Source organism: Anser anser (genome assembly GCF_964211835.1).
Source record: "Anser anser genome assembly, chromosome: 7".
Lineage (NCBI taxonomy): Eukaryota > Metazoa > Chordata > Aves > Anseriformes > Anatidae > Anser > Anser anser.
Window position 1 is genome coordinate 4127434 of NC_139727.1, and position 16193 is coordinate 4143626.

A 16193-nucleotide genomic window follows, 5' to 3' on the forward strand; every position below is an offset into this window, starting at 1 on the left:
GGGCCACGCTCAACACATCACCCTGGCCAGCTTCTATCTGAGGAGTGTTGTGCTTGTTGACACCCAATACCAATGCTTCCTTGGCAGTGTGCAAAGCAAAGCAGCCTTAAGTAGCAAGTACTTCCTTGGCCCTCTTTTTCACATCTCTTTACACTCACATTGGAGATACCCACAATGCAATAGGTTACTACACCGAATCCCCCATAGGATTCAGTCCTTTCCCACATCATGTGCATTAACTGAGACACCCACGTAGTGATTCCCCTTTCAGATGAGCTTACTGGGTTCAGGAGGACTGTCAGGAAGAGTTCACCACCACGAATGCTCTTGTCCAACTCTTTCGAGCCACCAGGATATTCATTATAAAAGATAGTGTGAGTAAAAAGACCACAGGTCTGTCGAGGCAAAACCTAACAGAGAAAAGCAAAATTAGATTAGATGCAGATGCAGCAGAAATCTACACGTGAATGTGTCAAAGCATCCCTCTATAGATCAATATAAAGAGTAAGGGATATAAGTAGCATAGGTTCAGAGGGCTCTGATATTTCTCCCAGCCATTTACTCATCACAGTGCAAATGAGTCAGTGGAACCTCAATTTAGTCTAGTTGTGCTTCATTTTGCTCTCTGTTCAGTACTGACCTCTGAATTGTACTGATAAACAAAAAACTGGCTTTAGCCAAGTTCCTTCACTTCACTCCATGATTTTGGAAACACAGGTGATACTGAGATTAACGTGCCTAATGTAGGTTATCAGGAGAGTGTCCCTTGGGCAGGAATTCTGCCCTGCCCAGGAGCCCATGGGCTCCGCTCCCCCAGCTGTGCTCACCATGATTCCATTATGGATGAATCCACGCCGGTACCGGGCTGGTCGCAGGTGTGGGTATTCCTCTGTGCTCGTTACCTGGATACTCCAAATAGATTTCCACGCCTCATAGAGTTGTGTGTGGACAGGATAAACCCCAGAATGATGTGGAGCTACAGCATAGCCCAAGTCTGTGGGAATCCCATGCTCCTGAAAGCAGAATATGCAACTTGATCATTCAATATTGAACTATTACCCTTACTAGGGATCATATTTAACAACAGCCTTCAAGTTGGAGCAAGGGGACAGAGTAATAAGAAATCTCTCTGAATTGGGAAACACGAAATGCTTCTTGTACTTCTTGCATTATGCATCTATAGAAATAGGAAGGGTGATTCCATATCAACAAGGACGTTCAGCGCTTGGAACAGCTACTGCAAGAACAGTCTTGTAGCTTGCAGGTGTGATAAGTCAGATTAATTCAAAGCCTCAGGTTAGGCTCCTTGGTTACTGAAGACAAACTAATCAATGCTGTTCAGTGACACAGCTCACTCCCACAATGCCTAGATCTAAGTCACTAGAGGAGGAAAACAAAATTTCCTTAACTGTTACAGAAGGAAAGGAAGACAACAACTGGGATCTGCCCTGAAGACAGCAATTCAAAGAAAAACAGGCATGAAGTAAGAGACTGTTCAGGCTGAAGATATTGGGCCTGAAGATATACTAAAATTACAGGAAATAACTGAATTTCATGTTTTTTAATTCCACTATGTGGTTCTGGTAACAATATGAATGATGACAGCTCTGCCCTCATGGTGCACAATAAAACCAGAGCCCCTAAATGAAGCAACAGCCTTCCCTTCCTACTCATAGCCTGTTTTATGTTAAATATGTATAATTGTGTTCTGTGCTTTGTCTCTCTTTGCAATAGACTGCAATGTTACTTAAGCATGAATAGAAGGAGACTAAATTGTTTCTATAATGCTGCAACTGTGCTCTGAATTCAGGATCATTCCAACTCTGCATGTGTCATGGGAACATGAGACAGCAGCCTGCTATTCCCAAGGGGATTACCATCAACAGAACCAAACTAGGGGTGAAAAGGACGTATCTTTTCAGAGAAACATGTACACTATATTCAAGTCCGTGCTGTAAGCACAAAGCAGGCATTGTCTCAGCAATGCAGGATGTTCAAGGTTTCCCCCCTCCTCTGCCAAAACCCAGGGAGTTTCCCCTGGACTTCCTAGATAAGTGATTCCCTCCAACGCTGTCTGGGGAGGCCAGAGCACACAGAACATTTTATACTACCACGTAGGTGACTTCGACAAAACCACTGTGTGCAAGGATGGAACAGGAAATGCTTTCTCACTGCCAGAGTTTATACATTAATTGGATTTGGATGGTAATGCTACAACAAGTTCACACCTCAGCAAACCAGAGCCTTGGGATTTGCACCATGGAATGTGGTGGAGCTGCCTGGAGCCATGCAGGTGCCAGGAAACACTTCCCACTGCACAGGCAGGCATGCAAATTCTATTTCTTGCCTGAAGACAGCAGGAGGCATGCACCAATTTAAACTTTCAGGGCTGGCCTTTTTTTTTTTTTTTTTTAAATGCAGCTGTGTTACTAGGCTAGTATTCGTGTTCAGCAGGGTCTGAGCAGCTATTCCGTGGGAAGAATACTTTAGGATTAGTACTATAAAGGAGAAAAACTGTGATGCCCCTTACCACAGCAAACTGTTTATTGAGCTTCATCTGCTCAGCCAGCACAGTGACATTGTGGAAAAGATGAGGCTGCATGTGACTCCACATGTGAGGGAACCACCAGAAATCCTTCCTGTGCTTGAGCAGCATGTCATCCCCTTCATCTTCCTCATCTGTACCTACAGAGAGCAGAAAAGGAAGTGTAAAAACACAAAGCAGAAGAGGGGCTCCACATTTCTAAGCAGTAGCTAATCCCCTGCAATGCTGAGTCTTCCCAACAGAGAATCAAGATTTAATCTGTTATGCACACACACACATACACACAGGGAGCAAGGCAGGGAGCTGCCAAAAACTGCAAGTGCTAGAAGAGATGCATCAAATCTGTCAAGAGCCACTAGAGAGTCACATGGGAATGTGCCCCATACACTGCCATAGCACCATGCAGCAACTGCAAACATGTGGGCTGTACAGAGGTGTGGGGACAAAGAGGTGCCAAGAGCTTGCTTACCTGTGTGGTAGAATTTCCCTGAGAAGCCCAGGTTGAAGGTGAAATTTGGGACTAAAGTTCTCAGCTTATTCTGGGTGCTCAGTAAAGCCTGTTTAAATTAAAGGAAAAAGAAATGATCATACTCAGTTGTTCTGTAACATTCCTCTGAGCTCTGCTGGTGCCCAGTTCAGCCTGAAGTATCACAGGGGATGGGGCTAAGGCACTGTTACCTGTGGATTGGAGCAGGGTAACCAAGGGTTCCACATACAGAGCCTCTATGTGAGGTACCACCTTGCCCTACTGAACACTGGCACTTTAAAACCACAGTCACATACATCCCCCACTCACGCTCTCCACCTCACTGTAAAGGACCCAGAGTGTCTGTGCTAAGGCAAAGGGACAAAAATCTCACCTCCATGGAACAGGCAATCTTCCGAGGCTCAACCTCAACACTCCCTTCCTCTCCCTTGTGGGCTGGGACCTTGCTATTGAACCCATGACAGAGAGGTATCCCTGGCTCTGTGTCCCTTGAAAGTGCCAAAATCCTTTACAGCAGTAAAGTTTCCTGGATTCTGGACAGAAAGCCTTGGGGGAGCTGACATTCACAGTCATGTCATCTCCTGCAGGTTCTCTCTTGCTCGCTTCTGTCTGCTTTAAACGTCTGAGGTAATTGTTACAGCCAAAGGGAAGGAGCCCTGTGCCCCAACCCCAAGGTCCAGCGCACAGAGTAAGACAGCAGACAGACTTGACAGAAAAAAAGCAGCTCAGCGTGCAAGAAAGACACAAACTAATTCCAGCCAAATTTCTCCCGTTATAAAAGAGTAAAAAGTGCAGCCCTGAAATGCATGCTCTGCTACTACCTGTGTGCTTTGGGGAAACTGTCACTGATGGAGCTCCCTATGGGAGCAGTTCTTAATCAAACATGGACCTGGCAGGAGAGCTGTTGGCAGGTGACAGAGATGGTCCTGTCCCAGACAGTTACTTACATTTTAATAGCTTTTCTAGAAAAGCAGTGGCTGCACCAAGGTGATGACCTCTCAACAGCAGACTTGGGCTAAATGCAAACATACAAACAACTTGGCACACAATACTGCAGAAAGCATACAGACTGCACAGAGATGGGCAGATATTCCTTCAGAGCTGCCCCTCCCCTGCCTTACGGGGCAGAAAGGAGCACAGCAGAGCTGCCTTCACATGGCTCATGCTCCGTAGGCGTTGTTTAGACACACTGCTCACTAGGTATGGAGGCTTTGGGGACCAGCCTCGACACCGACCTCTGAAGGGTATCCTGAACAAATCACTGCTGTCACTAACGTTTCAAAATAGTGCTGACCAAGCACTGACCATCACATTAAATTAAAAATGATGGCATCGTAATTTACTTCAACAGCCCATTTACTACACGTGCATCTCAGAGAAAGGTGAGTGGTGAACTATGTGGAGTGCTTTTATCCCAAGGCAGGCAGCCCATGACCCAGCCCTCTCACACCTGGCAAGCTGGGAAGACCAGACAGTTTATTTCTACAGTGCTGCAGACACTCTCAATGCTCTCTGAGGGTCTGAAGTAACCAAGCTTTCACACTTTTCCCTAGAAGCACTTAATTGCTTGTTCCACCTCTCCACACAAACACATCGGCATCACCAAATGCAGCCTGGGACAAACTTGTAACAAAGATCCCCGTTCCTACATGAACACATGCCTACCACATCCTTATCCCAGTTCCCACCCTAGAGTGGTATTTTGAGGGATGGATGGCACATGACATCTCCAGAACCCATCACATGTGCATGTGGGTCTTTAAAAGGTGGCACGCCAGCAGCACTGCTGGCTGAAGCGTTCCTTGCTGCACAAGATCCAAAATAAGCAATGGAACGCCGAGTTCCCCTCCCATAAGGCATGGGGACTCATCCTAGAACAAGGAGCACAGGCTAAGAGCTGTGCATTTCTCTACAGAGTAACACCTGCCTGCCCAGCTGGGTGACGATACCACTCCCGGCGTGGGACCAGCACTTTGAACACATCGCCCAGTACCTTAGGCAGGATAGTGCCACTTTCTTGTATTGCCCCCAGAGCTGTCCCAGGCCTTTCCCCTTCTCTCTGCTGCCCTGAAAGGCACATCCTGTTCCTCAAGCTCAGGCAGGAAGGTGGAGGGAGGAAAGACAGCAGCTAAGAGGCTTAGCATTCCTCTGCACGGAGGGAGATTTAAAGCCTGGCTGGGGTTACCATGACAACACATCTGACGATAAATCCCAAAAAGTTGTGCTCTGGCAGGCAGCAATTCTTTGTGTCCAGGGAGGGACCCAGGGAGAGCCTGTGGAGCCCTGCAGAGTCCCGCCCTCCTGGCAGGTGTGTTGTTAGTGGTGTGCCATCCCTGCGTGGGTGCTGAGTCCTCCTCACGGCCACAGCCATAGGGTGGCACAGCTCATGTCTGAATAAATGTCTTTCCCCCACACGGGATAAAAGAGACTAAGGTGCCAAGCAAAATATTTGGAAATTCCTTCCAAAAAAATGATGCATTCACTGTTCCCTAGCATATGGGAACATGTGTGTATTATGGTGAGACAAGGCAGTTGTGGAAATGAGCTAGGAAGATGGCACTTCTCTCTTCTGACACCTCTGTGCTCTGTTTCTCTTCTATAAGGAAGGATGAATATGATCCTACTAATAATATCTTACAGGTGACTCAAGTGACATTTCATTTGTATCCATAATGTGCCCTGAGATTCTTAAGTGAAAGGCAATCAAGGAATGTGGAGTACTCTATGCATTAGGATATAAAATAACTAGCCAGATGCAAACAGATCTTCAGGTCCATATTTAAGGCATTTGGTACTGGACACAGAGCTATTATTTTAGTTGTCCTTCATCTCTAAACAGGAAAGTTTCTTACCCTAGAAAATCACCCTCCCAACCCCTCCAAGTATTTGTTTTCTATCTTCCATTCCAAAAATCCTTCCAAGAGGTATGCATGTCCACCAGCGAGCCCTTCCCTATCTCGGCTCCCTGCTAGAAACGGAGGAAGGCTCGCCCCAGGAGGAAAAGATGGGGTCTCCAGGAGATTCCCAGAAAAGCGCTGGCCACCAGAGCTCATAAGCCACAGCCATCAAAGGCCAGACCGACTTCCCACTTGTCACACCCTATCAGAGTCTATCAGCTGGCATCAGTAATATAGGGCTCAACTTTAAGCAACTCTGCTTTTTTAGCTACGAAATTTTTATCTTCCAAGAGTGTTTGCAGTGATTTTAGCTGCTTCATACCAACCCTGAATATTAAGTCCCCTATCTCAGATCTCTCTAGAAAGCAGCAAAAGAAAGGTGGGAAACAAGGATGAAAGGTAGATCCTGGGAAGAGAGGATACCGTGAGTTTAGGAAAACAGTACATGGATAAATGAAGAGGAACAGGATAAAAAATGGAAGGAAAAACCAAAGTGCTTTGACATCCCCTCCTCAACTGCTCATGCAAAGCATACTAGGAACATGTTGCAGAAACACCTTTTCCATAGGAACTGCCCCTATGGACAGCAGCACATTCTCAGATGATTTCAAAAAAGATTCTCAGTTTTTCTGCAGTTTTCATACTGCCTGGCAGTAGCACTGGCGTAGCTCAAAACAGTGCTGTCAAAGGTGAAAGCATTCATGGTGCTGGTGTTTTTACCTCCCCTACAATGCCAGAATAAAGCAGTTAGAAACTGCTGAGTAATTCCATTTCAGGTAAGATCATTAGATGCACTTTAGAAAGGCAAGAGCTGGCTGACTGCCACCCTTACTAGATTCTCTTCCAGCCTCACCATTTTATAACCCAAAGTGAAATGACTGTCCTCAACTTTCCCTGAACTTGCTCTCAGATTTGCTGGCAATGATTGCTCACCTTTTATCATAAAACCACAGAAGGGCTCGGGTTGGAAGGGACCTTAAAGATCATCTAGTTCCAACCCCTCTGCCGTGGGCAGGGATACTAATTTACACTCTTACTGAGATTACCACCAGAGAGGCAAAAAATCATCTACTTAGTTTGCTTTCCTCAAACCTAAAGCAAACCAGGAATAATCATAAAAGCCAGAACCTTTTCCATTAGAAATGGCTAAGTCTTTGTTGGCCAGTTCCATGGAGGTTCGGTAAATTCTGAGGATTATGATTTTACAAGAGACTGAATGTGGAATAATTGATAAGAGAAGGTACTTTCCAGGATTTTTTTTGTTGTTGTTGTTGTTGTTAATTATGTGCAGCTCAATCCCTGGTAAATTTTACAAGGAAAAAATATTTTCCTTGTGCAACTTCCAACTGTTTCACTTCAACTGAGGAGTGCAAGTTCTTGCTCCAGCCCTTCAGCAGAAACAGGAACTCAAGGGGTTACCATCTTTAAAGTAAAAGCAAACATGATTCCTTTTTTCTTTTGAAAGATAAAAAGCTGACCAGCCCTCCTTTAAGCATCACAAATGAAAACATCTCTCCTCTCACTGAGGACATCTACCACAGGCATGCATCTGATCAAATTATATTTAGCATTTTCTTTTAATAGTCATTTTGTCTGGGAAGCTCTTTGAATGTGGACCTGCATATGGCAAACAGGCTCATTGGGATAGCAGAGTCAATTTTATACCTTCACACAACCTCCAATCTTCTAACTGCTGCTACCCTGACCCCTGTAATCTAAGCTTTAAGGAGCTGTGTGTTGAGATAGCAGCCCTGAAACACAGCTTTCATATAAAAGGCCAAAGAAAATGCCAGCTGTTTTGTCACTATTATATTCCCTTCTCTCCCCACAGCAAGACACTATCAACAAATCCATGTAGTTATTTCTTGCTTTTAAAAACTAAAAATTCATTAACCTCTCGTGGCTCTGCAATCAGAGAGCTTCTTTTAAATGGATAAATCTGGGCTTTATCTGCTTTGCCTGAGATTCTCTGCTTACTGATCACAGATTATTCCTCCGTTTCACCCTGTTAAAACCCGAACAAAGCATTTTTTCGAATTATCTTGTCTGGGTTTGTTTTTAAAATCACTAGAATGGCCTTTGTCCCAAAGAGCCGTGGCCAACTATCTCCTGTTTTCTCACACTGGTCTGTAACCCACACAAACACCAGAGAGGTGGGAATCTCTGCAAGTCTGGGTTAGAGGGTGCAAGATAAGATTGTGATCCTTCAGAAAATGTGCTTTCAGAGCATTTTCAGAGCACATCTCAAAACACAGGGGCACTGTAGTGAAATTAAGAAAATGTTAGCATTTTTCTTTAAAGGAGTATTACTTAAAACTGTTCCATTTTTCTATACCTGCCTGTTTGGGAACACAGAGTTATGGTCAAAGGTGGTTGTAAAGGATTATTAAAGAATGGAGCAAGTAAAATAATCAATGGTATGCAATTAGAGTTGCTTCAGGTATGCAGCTTCAAATGAATTGAAAAGATAATGCTAGCTCTAAACACAATACAAGGGCTTCCTTTTCCCTAAGCTAAACTTGGGATCAGAGCCAGAGCTTAATATATCACACCTGAAAAAATTAAGTTGAGCTGAGAGATACATCTTGCATGGACGTGTAAAAAAATGTAGAAGAACTTAAAAAACAAAACAAAACAAAACAACAAAAGTACAAGACTCTCAGTGAGGTGTGAGTGCTCTTGGGAACATGTCGTGGATGAGGTTCAGTTCAAGAAAGGGGATACACATGCAAAACATTATTTTGTTTATACCTTTGCCCCAAATGTTCTGTGCCCTTGGTTGAAAGAATACAGTGTGCTTCATTTTGAAGTTGTTCTGGAAACACGCTAAGGCAGCTGCTATCACAGCCTTGTTTGACATCATGGCTGGTGCCATCCACTCCCTTATGGGCATTACAGGCTTCAAGCTAAGTGTATTCCATATGTTACAGAGGATACAGGACAGACCATCACAGGCATCCTCTTCCTAAATTCAGAGATGCCAGCTACAGGTCCTACAAAGCAAAATGCTCCATTTAAACCTGAAAAAAAACTTGTTAAGAGTATCACATACTGTGCCTCAGCATCTTTGCAGGTTACTTCTCTGTGTCTAAGATGAGAAAAATTGTAGCAACCAACTCTTTCGCTCAAATTAAATGCAACCTTGACATTCCTGGCATACCACACACATTGGCATTTTATCTGGGGCCTGTGATTTTCTGGGGATTTTACCTCTACATCAGACACTTTCATGCGAGTGCCCTCTTTTCCCACAAATATATCATCAATGTCGACGAGGAGATAGCGATCAAGTGTGAGACACAGGCGCTTGCCAGTCAAGTAGGCAATGGCATCCACGAAAATCAGTTTGTGCAGCCAGAAATTGAGGTTATTGCCAAAGAGAACCCGCTGGATCCCATCGTGCAGACCCAGGTCCTGCACCACCGTGGCATGCAATGCTTTGTGGGTGGCCAGGTGAGCAATGGACTCTGAGGACTTGGTGCTGGCCAACAGCACTGGCTCATAGGTGCTGTGGTTTGACTGGAACACGGTCCAGTCATCGCCAGGCAGGGGACCCTGCTCCACCTCATTAGCCCGGGTGACGTAGAGCAGGGGAGCACTGGGGTTGATGTGGTAGTCCCGCAGCCCCAGGTTGGAATGTAGGAAAAGGGGGAAACCCTTGAGCTGTGCACTGAGTAGGCTGTTCTCGTTGGCTTTGAAAAAGCCTATAATCCCCACTCCATACTCTACACAGTATTTGTCCAGCAGCTCTCGGTTCCAAGCATCCAGATTCACATATTTGAGGATATTCTCATAGATAATAAGAGCATAGCGTCCCCTATCTTTGTCTGTCAGGGTGGGCATATCCCCTTTGCCAGGGGCGATCTCTGTCCTGTATTTAAACCGGCTAGATTCCAGGATGGCAACTATTTCCTGCCCCAGCTGGGAGTAAATGCTTTCCACGAAGACGAGCACCACAGGATCTGTGCGGGAGGTGTCCACAGATTTCGTAAGCCTCCAGCTGGCCTGCGGTGGGATCAGGACGCGGTGCTGGTTGCTGCAGTCACTGAAGGGCAGGGGTGGCGGCTCCTTGATTTTGGGACTGTTGGTGACGTAGTAAGCCAGGATGCACATGGAGATCAGGCTGAAGGCAATGAGCAGCAGGATCAATCTGTGGAGCTCCAGCTGTCGCACGTGCCGCACTACTTTCCACAACTGAATCATGGTGAGGCGGGCTGCCCACCCCCTCCTCACACCCTGCACTCACGTCGCTCTTGAAATCTACAGTGCCGCCGTGGCAGTACCCAGTAGCAGCTTGCAAAAAAGAAAGAGCAGCTGCAGAGAGAGACAAAGCTAAAGCAAACAGCTACCAGGCTAGACTCCCAGGGATCTGCCATTTATCTCAAGTAACCATGGCCCTCAATTTCCATCGCTCTTTTGTGTGCTTCCTCCTGTCCTTCTCCTCTCACTCACGAAAGTCTTTTGGAGGAGGGAGGTTTCCTTACTCTTGTCTCCAACAGCAGATCAGTCTGTCATTCTCTGCACAAGCACTTTCAGCTCTGCCTTCCCAGGTGTCCTGTTTCTCATTTAGCGGTTTTGCATTCACATGATGGCACGTTCTCTTTACATCCTGCAATTCAAAAAGAAAAAGTCAATTCTCAGTATGGATTCATGGTATTTAATGTGCTTGAAATGAAATGGCAAGATCAGTAGGTGCAGACCTGTTCCCTGGGAAGTGACGCACACCTTTGTACAGGAGCTTGGCAGAGCTGCAGAACAACCATCAGAGCCTCTGCAAGAGGCACGGGGACTCAGCACTCTCCTTGGGTGAGGTTCTCACACACCACAGCAAACAGAGCCAGGGTATCTAGCCTTCCCTGACTCCTCTTTATGCCACTGAGCACACAATATGAACCCCTTTTATTCTAGCCTAGATTTCAAAATTAACAGCGGAGGGGAGAGCCTCACACTGTCTGTCTTGTCCTGTTCTAGCAATGATGTGTGGTTCCCTAGGCCTCCAGGATATGGATGTCCTGAACCCAGCAGGATGCTTCAAATTCCTACCAGCATTCCTGCCCTACAGCTCCCGATTTCCGTGGTTCCCACATGCTCTATGAGACTGCCTCACTTCTCCCAGGAATTCATGATGTACCAGGGCTCTTGAAACACTGCTCTGGGGATGCATCGTCCCCCGGGCACCACTGGAGCCAGGGACACGGGCTGCCCGTACACTGCATGGCTCGCCACTGCCAGCTGACACAGCAGCAGGTGGAGAAGAAACACCTCCTGAAACCTTCCTCACCTTCTCACCCGCCATTCACATGAAAGCTTCGTGTTACAAAGCTCTCTCACCTCCTGCCTTGCATTTATGACAGCAGACTATTTCACCATGTGTTTTTATGTTTCCACAATAAAATGTTCAACAAAGCCAACAAACACCAACCCATCTAAAACATAAACATGAGGGAAAGTGACTAGATTGCCCCTTGGCTTGAAAATAAATTAAAATCACCGTGTAAGTTTCTACTGCCTACAGCAGTAACACCCAGGTGTGCATTACTTGGGTCCCAGGCCTATTTTTGGTGAGCACCTGCTGCCCCTCCCAGCACAGGCAAGTCTGAGGCCAGCGCAAGAACACCCTGTACACCAGGCCCTGCTCACCAAGTCAGCTGTGCCGACAGTGAGCCCTCCGTAGCACTTTAAAACTTCTCTCAAATCTCTCTTACTCGCACACCCACACTCCTGCAGACGTGCTCCACCGCATTCGGTCCTTCTAGCCACCTCCTCAGCTGGCATAGCTTACAGCACCAGGAGGCACAAGGGCAACAACAAGTACTACCAAAACAGTTCATCACCTCTTCTCCATTCCTCCCATTTTTGAGCCTTTTTATTACTATCATTCTGATGAACAAATAATATGAAAAGACCAGCTCTTCCACGAGCTTCAGACAGAAGGTTTTTTATGTCGTGAGGGTTTTAACAACTAGCTCCAACAGAAAAGAAACCACTTGTGAGATAGATGCTTATTTTGTAATGTGTATCACTAAACAGAAAGAAATCCTTCTGACTCAAGGAAAAGATCAGTTCACAGATGAGGCCAGAAGTCCCACTCTAAAGATTCCCAACTGACTCTTTTCCAAACCTTTGGTACAGCTTGAAGCAGAGAAAAAGAAACAAGCAGATTTTATATGAAATGATAAAATATTGCTAACTGTGTTACAGGGGTGGCAAGTAGTCAGAGTACTCTTTATACAAGCCTTATACTGATCACCAAGTGTTATCCACAACAACTTCTATTCTACAAGCTCAGAAGAGCAGGTACTGGCTTGTTTAGCACATAACAAAACCTTAGCCCTGATGAGGGCTTCAGAAAAGCCACAGTCTGTAAATATAAAATATATTACATGCTATGTGCCATTGGAGAACTTGAGACACAGCAAATCTTATTGAAGGTCACACTGCAAGGCAGCAAATGAATAAAGGTTAAAAAAAAATCTGTTTCCCAGATTCCAAATGGATCAAGTCTGCATCCCCAAATGGCCATCTCCAATGACAGACCTGGCTTTGGAAGTCCAGCTCGGCAAGCAACAATAAGCTGTCATTTCTTCAACCCAACCAACTGACCATCTTTCAGTTTTTTCTCTACATACTGTTAACCTTTTACTGGAAAAAAGAAAGAGAGAGAGGAAGTAATTACTAAGGGGGAAAGTAAAACAACAGAATTCAAATTGATTTTTCCTTTTTTTTTGGTTACTGAATTGATAACTGATTTTGAATGCATAATGCTCTGCAGTGAGTGCAGGACATGGCTCATAATTCCAGTTCAAGTCAATGCGGACTGCCAGTGTGCCAGCCTGGTATCCAAAAACAAGTGCCACCTTTCAAAAGCAGGCAGGGGAATAACCTTTGAACCTCCACCATGAGTTTTTCCCGCCCCACTGACTGTGCAGAAGGCGCCAATGTTACCACCAGAGCTCCAAAGTCATGTTCTCACTGCAGAGGCAGCAGCGAGTAGAGGCAGAATTTGGCAGGGCAGATGCAGGTTAGATAGAAACACATAATAAATGCTCTGTGTTTTTATGAGGTGAGTTCTGTACAGGACAGCCCATACACACAGCTCCAGGCACATCAGTTGCTATAAGAAGCAGTCTTCATTCTACTGCTGTGCAATAAATTCTTAGAAGACACTCCACTCAGATTCCTACGTACTCAATTTTGACTGAGAACACTGAGAGCTGTAAGTCAATGTCTTCCCAAATAGCTCACATCTTTTTTGTTTTTAATCCCATTATATGAAATAGAATAATTAGACTATTTTGGATTCCCAGATAGATTCACGATCTTCACATGTATTACACAAGAAGTTGTTTTTACAGGAGAAAATAATGTAAAGAGGGACTTAAAAGCTCAGGAGCCCATGTGTTGCCTGCAATTTCCAAGCAAGTGCTTCCTGGGTGGAATTTCTAATCTAAACACCACTGTAACAATAAGAAAACTGTACCGATCTGCACAAAAAGCGTACCAATCTGCATGAAAGCCTGGCAAAGTCCTATAGTACTTCTATGATGCTACCCTCACAGTCTCAATCTGGAAACCACTTCTCTTCTCTGGTTACACTTGCTCACCTCTCCAGCTTCATTTTTAGCACTGAACTGAGTCTCTGTTTTACAAAGAGCTGAAGCTTCAGATTCCTGGTTATCAGTTCAAAGATGAAAAAGACAAGACAACTGGATTATTCTGTAGAATAAGGATGAAAGTAGAGTTTAAGCTAGGCTGCTACACCTGCAGTGCCCAGCTGAGGGGCAAGAGGGAGAGGAAGCCCTTTTGCAGAGCACTTCTGAATCACAGCAGTGTTTTGATAACAATGACTCCATTCAAGCCTCTAGCGAAGCTCCCAAACAAGCGCCCATTTGTTACATGGGTAAGCTCAAAAAAACAAATAAAAAAAAGGCCTGTATCAGATTGCTGCTCAAAAATCTGTCAGCTCTGATCTCTTTAACAAGGCTTCACAGCCAGAGGGCATGCCAGCTGGCACAGTATGCATTAAGCTCTTTGGGGACCGCATCAGCTCATTTAGGTTCAAAGAAAAAAAAGTAACAAAACAAAAACACCAACCAAAATTTATATTAAAAGTTAAGAGATGTCAGAAACCACCCATAAACAAAATACAAAGCCCTGAAAAATCTATACTGGAAACAACACAAAACAAACAAACAAACAAAAAACCCATCACACTGAAAAATAATCCCTCCTAAAGGAAACAAAATTACCTGGCTCCTCTTTTGAGATCACACTCCTTGGAATCCAATACCACAAAACCTTCAAGTTTACAGATAAATTAAGGTCCTCTCCAAACACCTTTACTGCAAGCTCGCCAGGACTGCCCGAGTGCAAACGGCAGGAGAAGGCAGTCAGAATGCACAGCGAGGAGGAAGTATTTCGTTGGTGTAAGGATGCAGGCTCAATGGGCTCCTGTCCTACCAGGAAAGTAGCACTAGATCTGAGAGCATTAATTCCTTTGTCGGCTATCTCACAAACCACCAGCATTCAAACAAACGCTTTATAAAACTTAGATGCTCTGTTTCCTAGTGATATACAATGTTAATGTGAAACGCTAACCGTTTTGTGAATTATCAGCTGCTAAACCACTTGGCAACTGATGTGATATGAAGGTAAGATAATAATCAGAATTGTGTGGTTTCAGTGTCTGATCTCCAGATATTTCCAATGCCTTGAAATTATCGTGGGGATAGTAAAAATGCTCAAGCCCAGTCAGTACTCATCCAGAACCAATGAGCAGAATATATTTGGAGCTGCTGGTACGCTCATGATAAGGCACATAGGAGATAGTGGATGTCATATGACACATTTATTAAGAACTTCTGTCATACAAGCTCCCTCCTAGCTGAGCCCCAGAATGTCTTACCACCCTAAGACCCAGCATCATGAGTACATTTCCCCAGCTCTTTTATTACTTAGAATATAACCCAACTTTTCTGTAATGCACAGTGGCAGGACCTTGTTCTTGTCCACAACTGCTCTAATTCAGAGGTCTTTCTTCTATGCTTCCTGTGAGACAGTTGTTGCTTTGGACCCCAGAGGGACTGCAGTAATTGAGTTACACAGTAATCAGAGGAGGAATCTGATTGATTTTCCATCCCATTCCATTTCAATGGTGTAATCATGACACAAAGTTCCTCACTTGCCTGCTTCCCTGTGAGACACCGCAACCTCTCCCTTGTCTGCAGTGATAGCCATATGCCAGGCCTGCAGGTATAGCCCCACTCTCCTGTGAATGCAAAGTATCTGGTGACATCAGCAGAGCACCGTGAGCCATGCTGCAAGCCCTCAGAAGGAAGAGTGATGGTTGTATTCCATATACTGGATTAAAAAAAAATATACTGTGGAAGTTACAGCCACTTTGCAATGTAATTGCCAGCCAAGCTCATATCTGGGCTCTGGGCATGTGCTTCAGCTGGCATTCACTGCCAGTGAAACCCTGTGGTGAGAGACTGCCTAAAGAGTACCAAACTCAGATCAAAGAGGTGAGAAACACTAATGATGCCTACACTGCTCCGACAGATCCACTTGGAGCCTTGAGGCAATGCTCTGCTCTGCTTAGGCAAGTCCCCATGCAGGGACAGGCCTCTCCTGGTACAGACCTGTGGTAAACAGGAAAGCTGCCAGCTGGCCAGCCGGCTTGATACCCATCAGCCTGATATGAGGAAAAGACCTATGCAATGAAGTAGTAATTACTTTTTTTTTTTTAATTATCTCCAGACAGGTGTGCAACTTCACACCTTCTACAAGAGCAACAAACTGCAGACCTGAATAAATTAAAACAAACAAACCAACCCCAAACCCACAAAAAACTTGAGCCTTCAACAGTTGCTGATACTACCTACTTAACACAAATAATATGCAGCTATGTAAGTGTTCTGGTAGTGGAAGAGCCCGCAGCAGGCTGAACTTTCCATGAGCTGAGGTGATGTAACTGGTCTGCTTCTCTAACGCACCTTCTCCTATGAGACAAAGGAGGCACTTTCCTCAGAGATGCCTGAAGGGGCATCCCCAGTTCTTTCTTTCATGAAGCTCTAATACCCAGCCATCAACCCACCACAAACACTTCACAGTTTTGACCTGGACTTACCTTTCCTTCTGTTCCGTGCCTCTTCTGACACCTGCATCTACACACACCCCGACCCTAGGGCTTTTCCCAAAGCAAGTAATGACACAAGATGCCTGCTGTGGGATGGAGAACTAGAGCAAGCGCAGGTTCAGTGCC

General features: G+C 45.1%; 2 protein-coding genes across 8 annotated transcripts in view; one reads left to right on the top strand and one right to left on the bottom strand.

The window, feature by feature from the left end:
- The window catches only part of ZSWIM8 (zinc finger SWIM-type containing 8), a 108381-nt gene that overhangs the window by 90078 nt on the left and 2110 nt on the right, over positions 1–16193 (top strand). The gene's annotated exons all lie outside the window — the stretch shown is intronic.
- NDST2 (N-deacetylase and N-sulfotransferase 2) overlaps positions 1–16193 on the bottom strand; it is a 136768-nt gene that overhangs the window by 14308 nt on the left and 106267 nt on the right. For 6 of the 7 annotated variants that reach the window (XM_083845212.1, XM_083845213.1, XM_083845214.1 and 3 more), the window contains 5 exons: positions 9140–10538; positions 3015–3102; positions 2531–2685; positions 828–1013; positions 282–410 (listed from right to left, as the gene is read on the bottom strand). In XM_083845212.1, coding sequence (XP_083701338.1) covers positions 282–410; positions 828–1013; positions 2531–2685; positions 3015–3102; positions 9140–10132 — 1551 coding nt within the window. In that variant the 5' untranslated portion in view covers positions 10133–10538. Of the gene's footprint in view, positions 1–281; positions 411–827; positions 1014–2530; positions 2686–3014; positions 3103–9139; positions 10539–12466; positions 12572–16193 lie in introns of those variants that run through there. The other variant, XM_083845217.1, reaches the window with a different exon arrangement.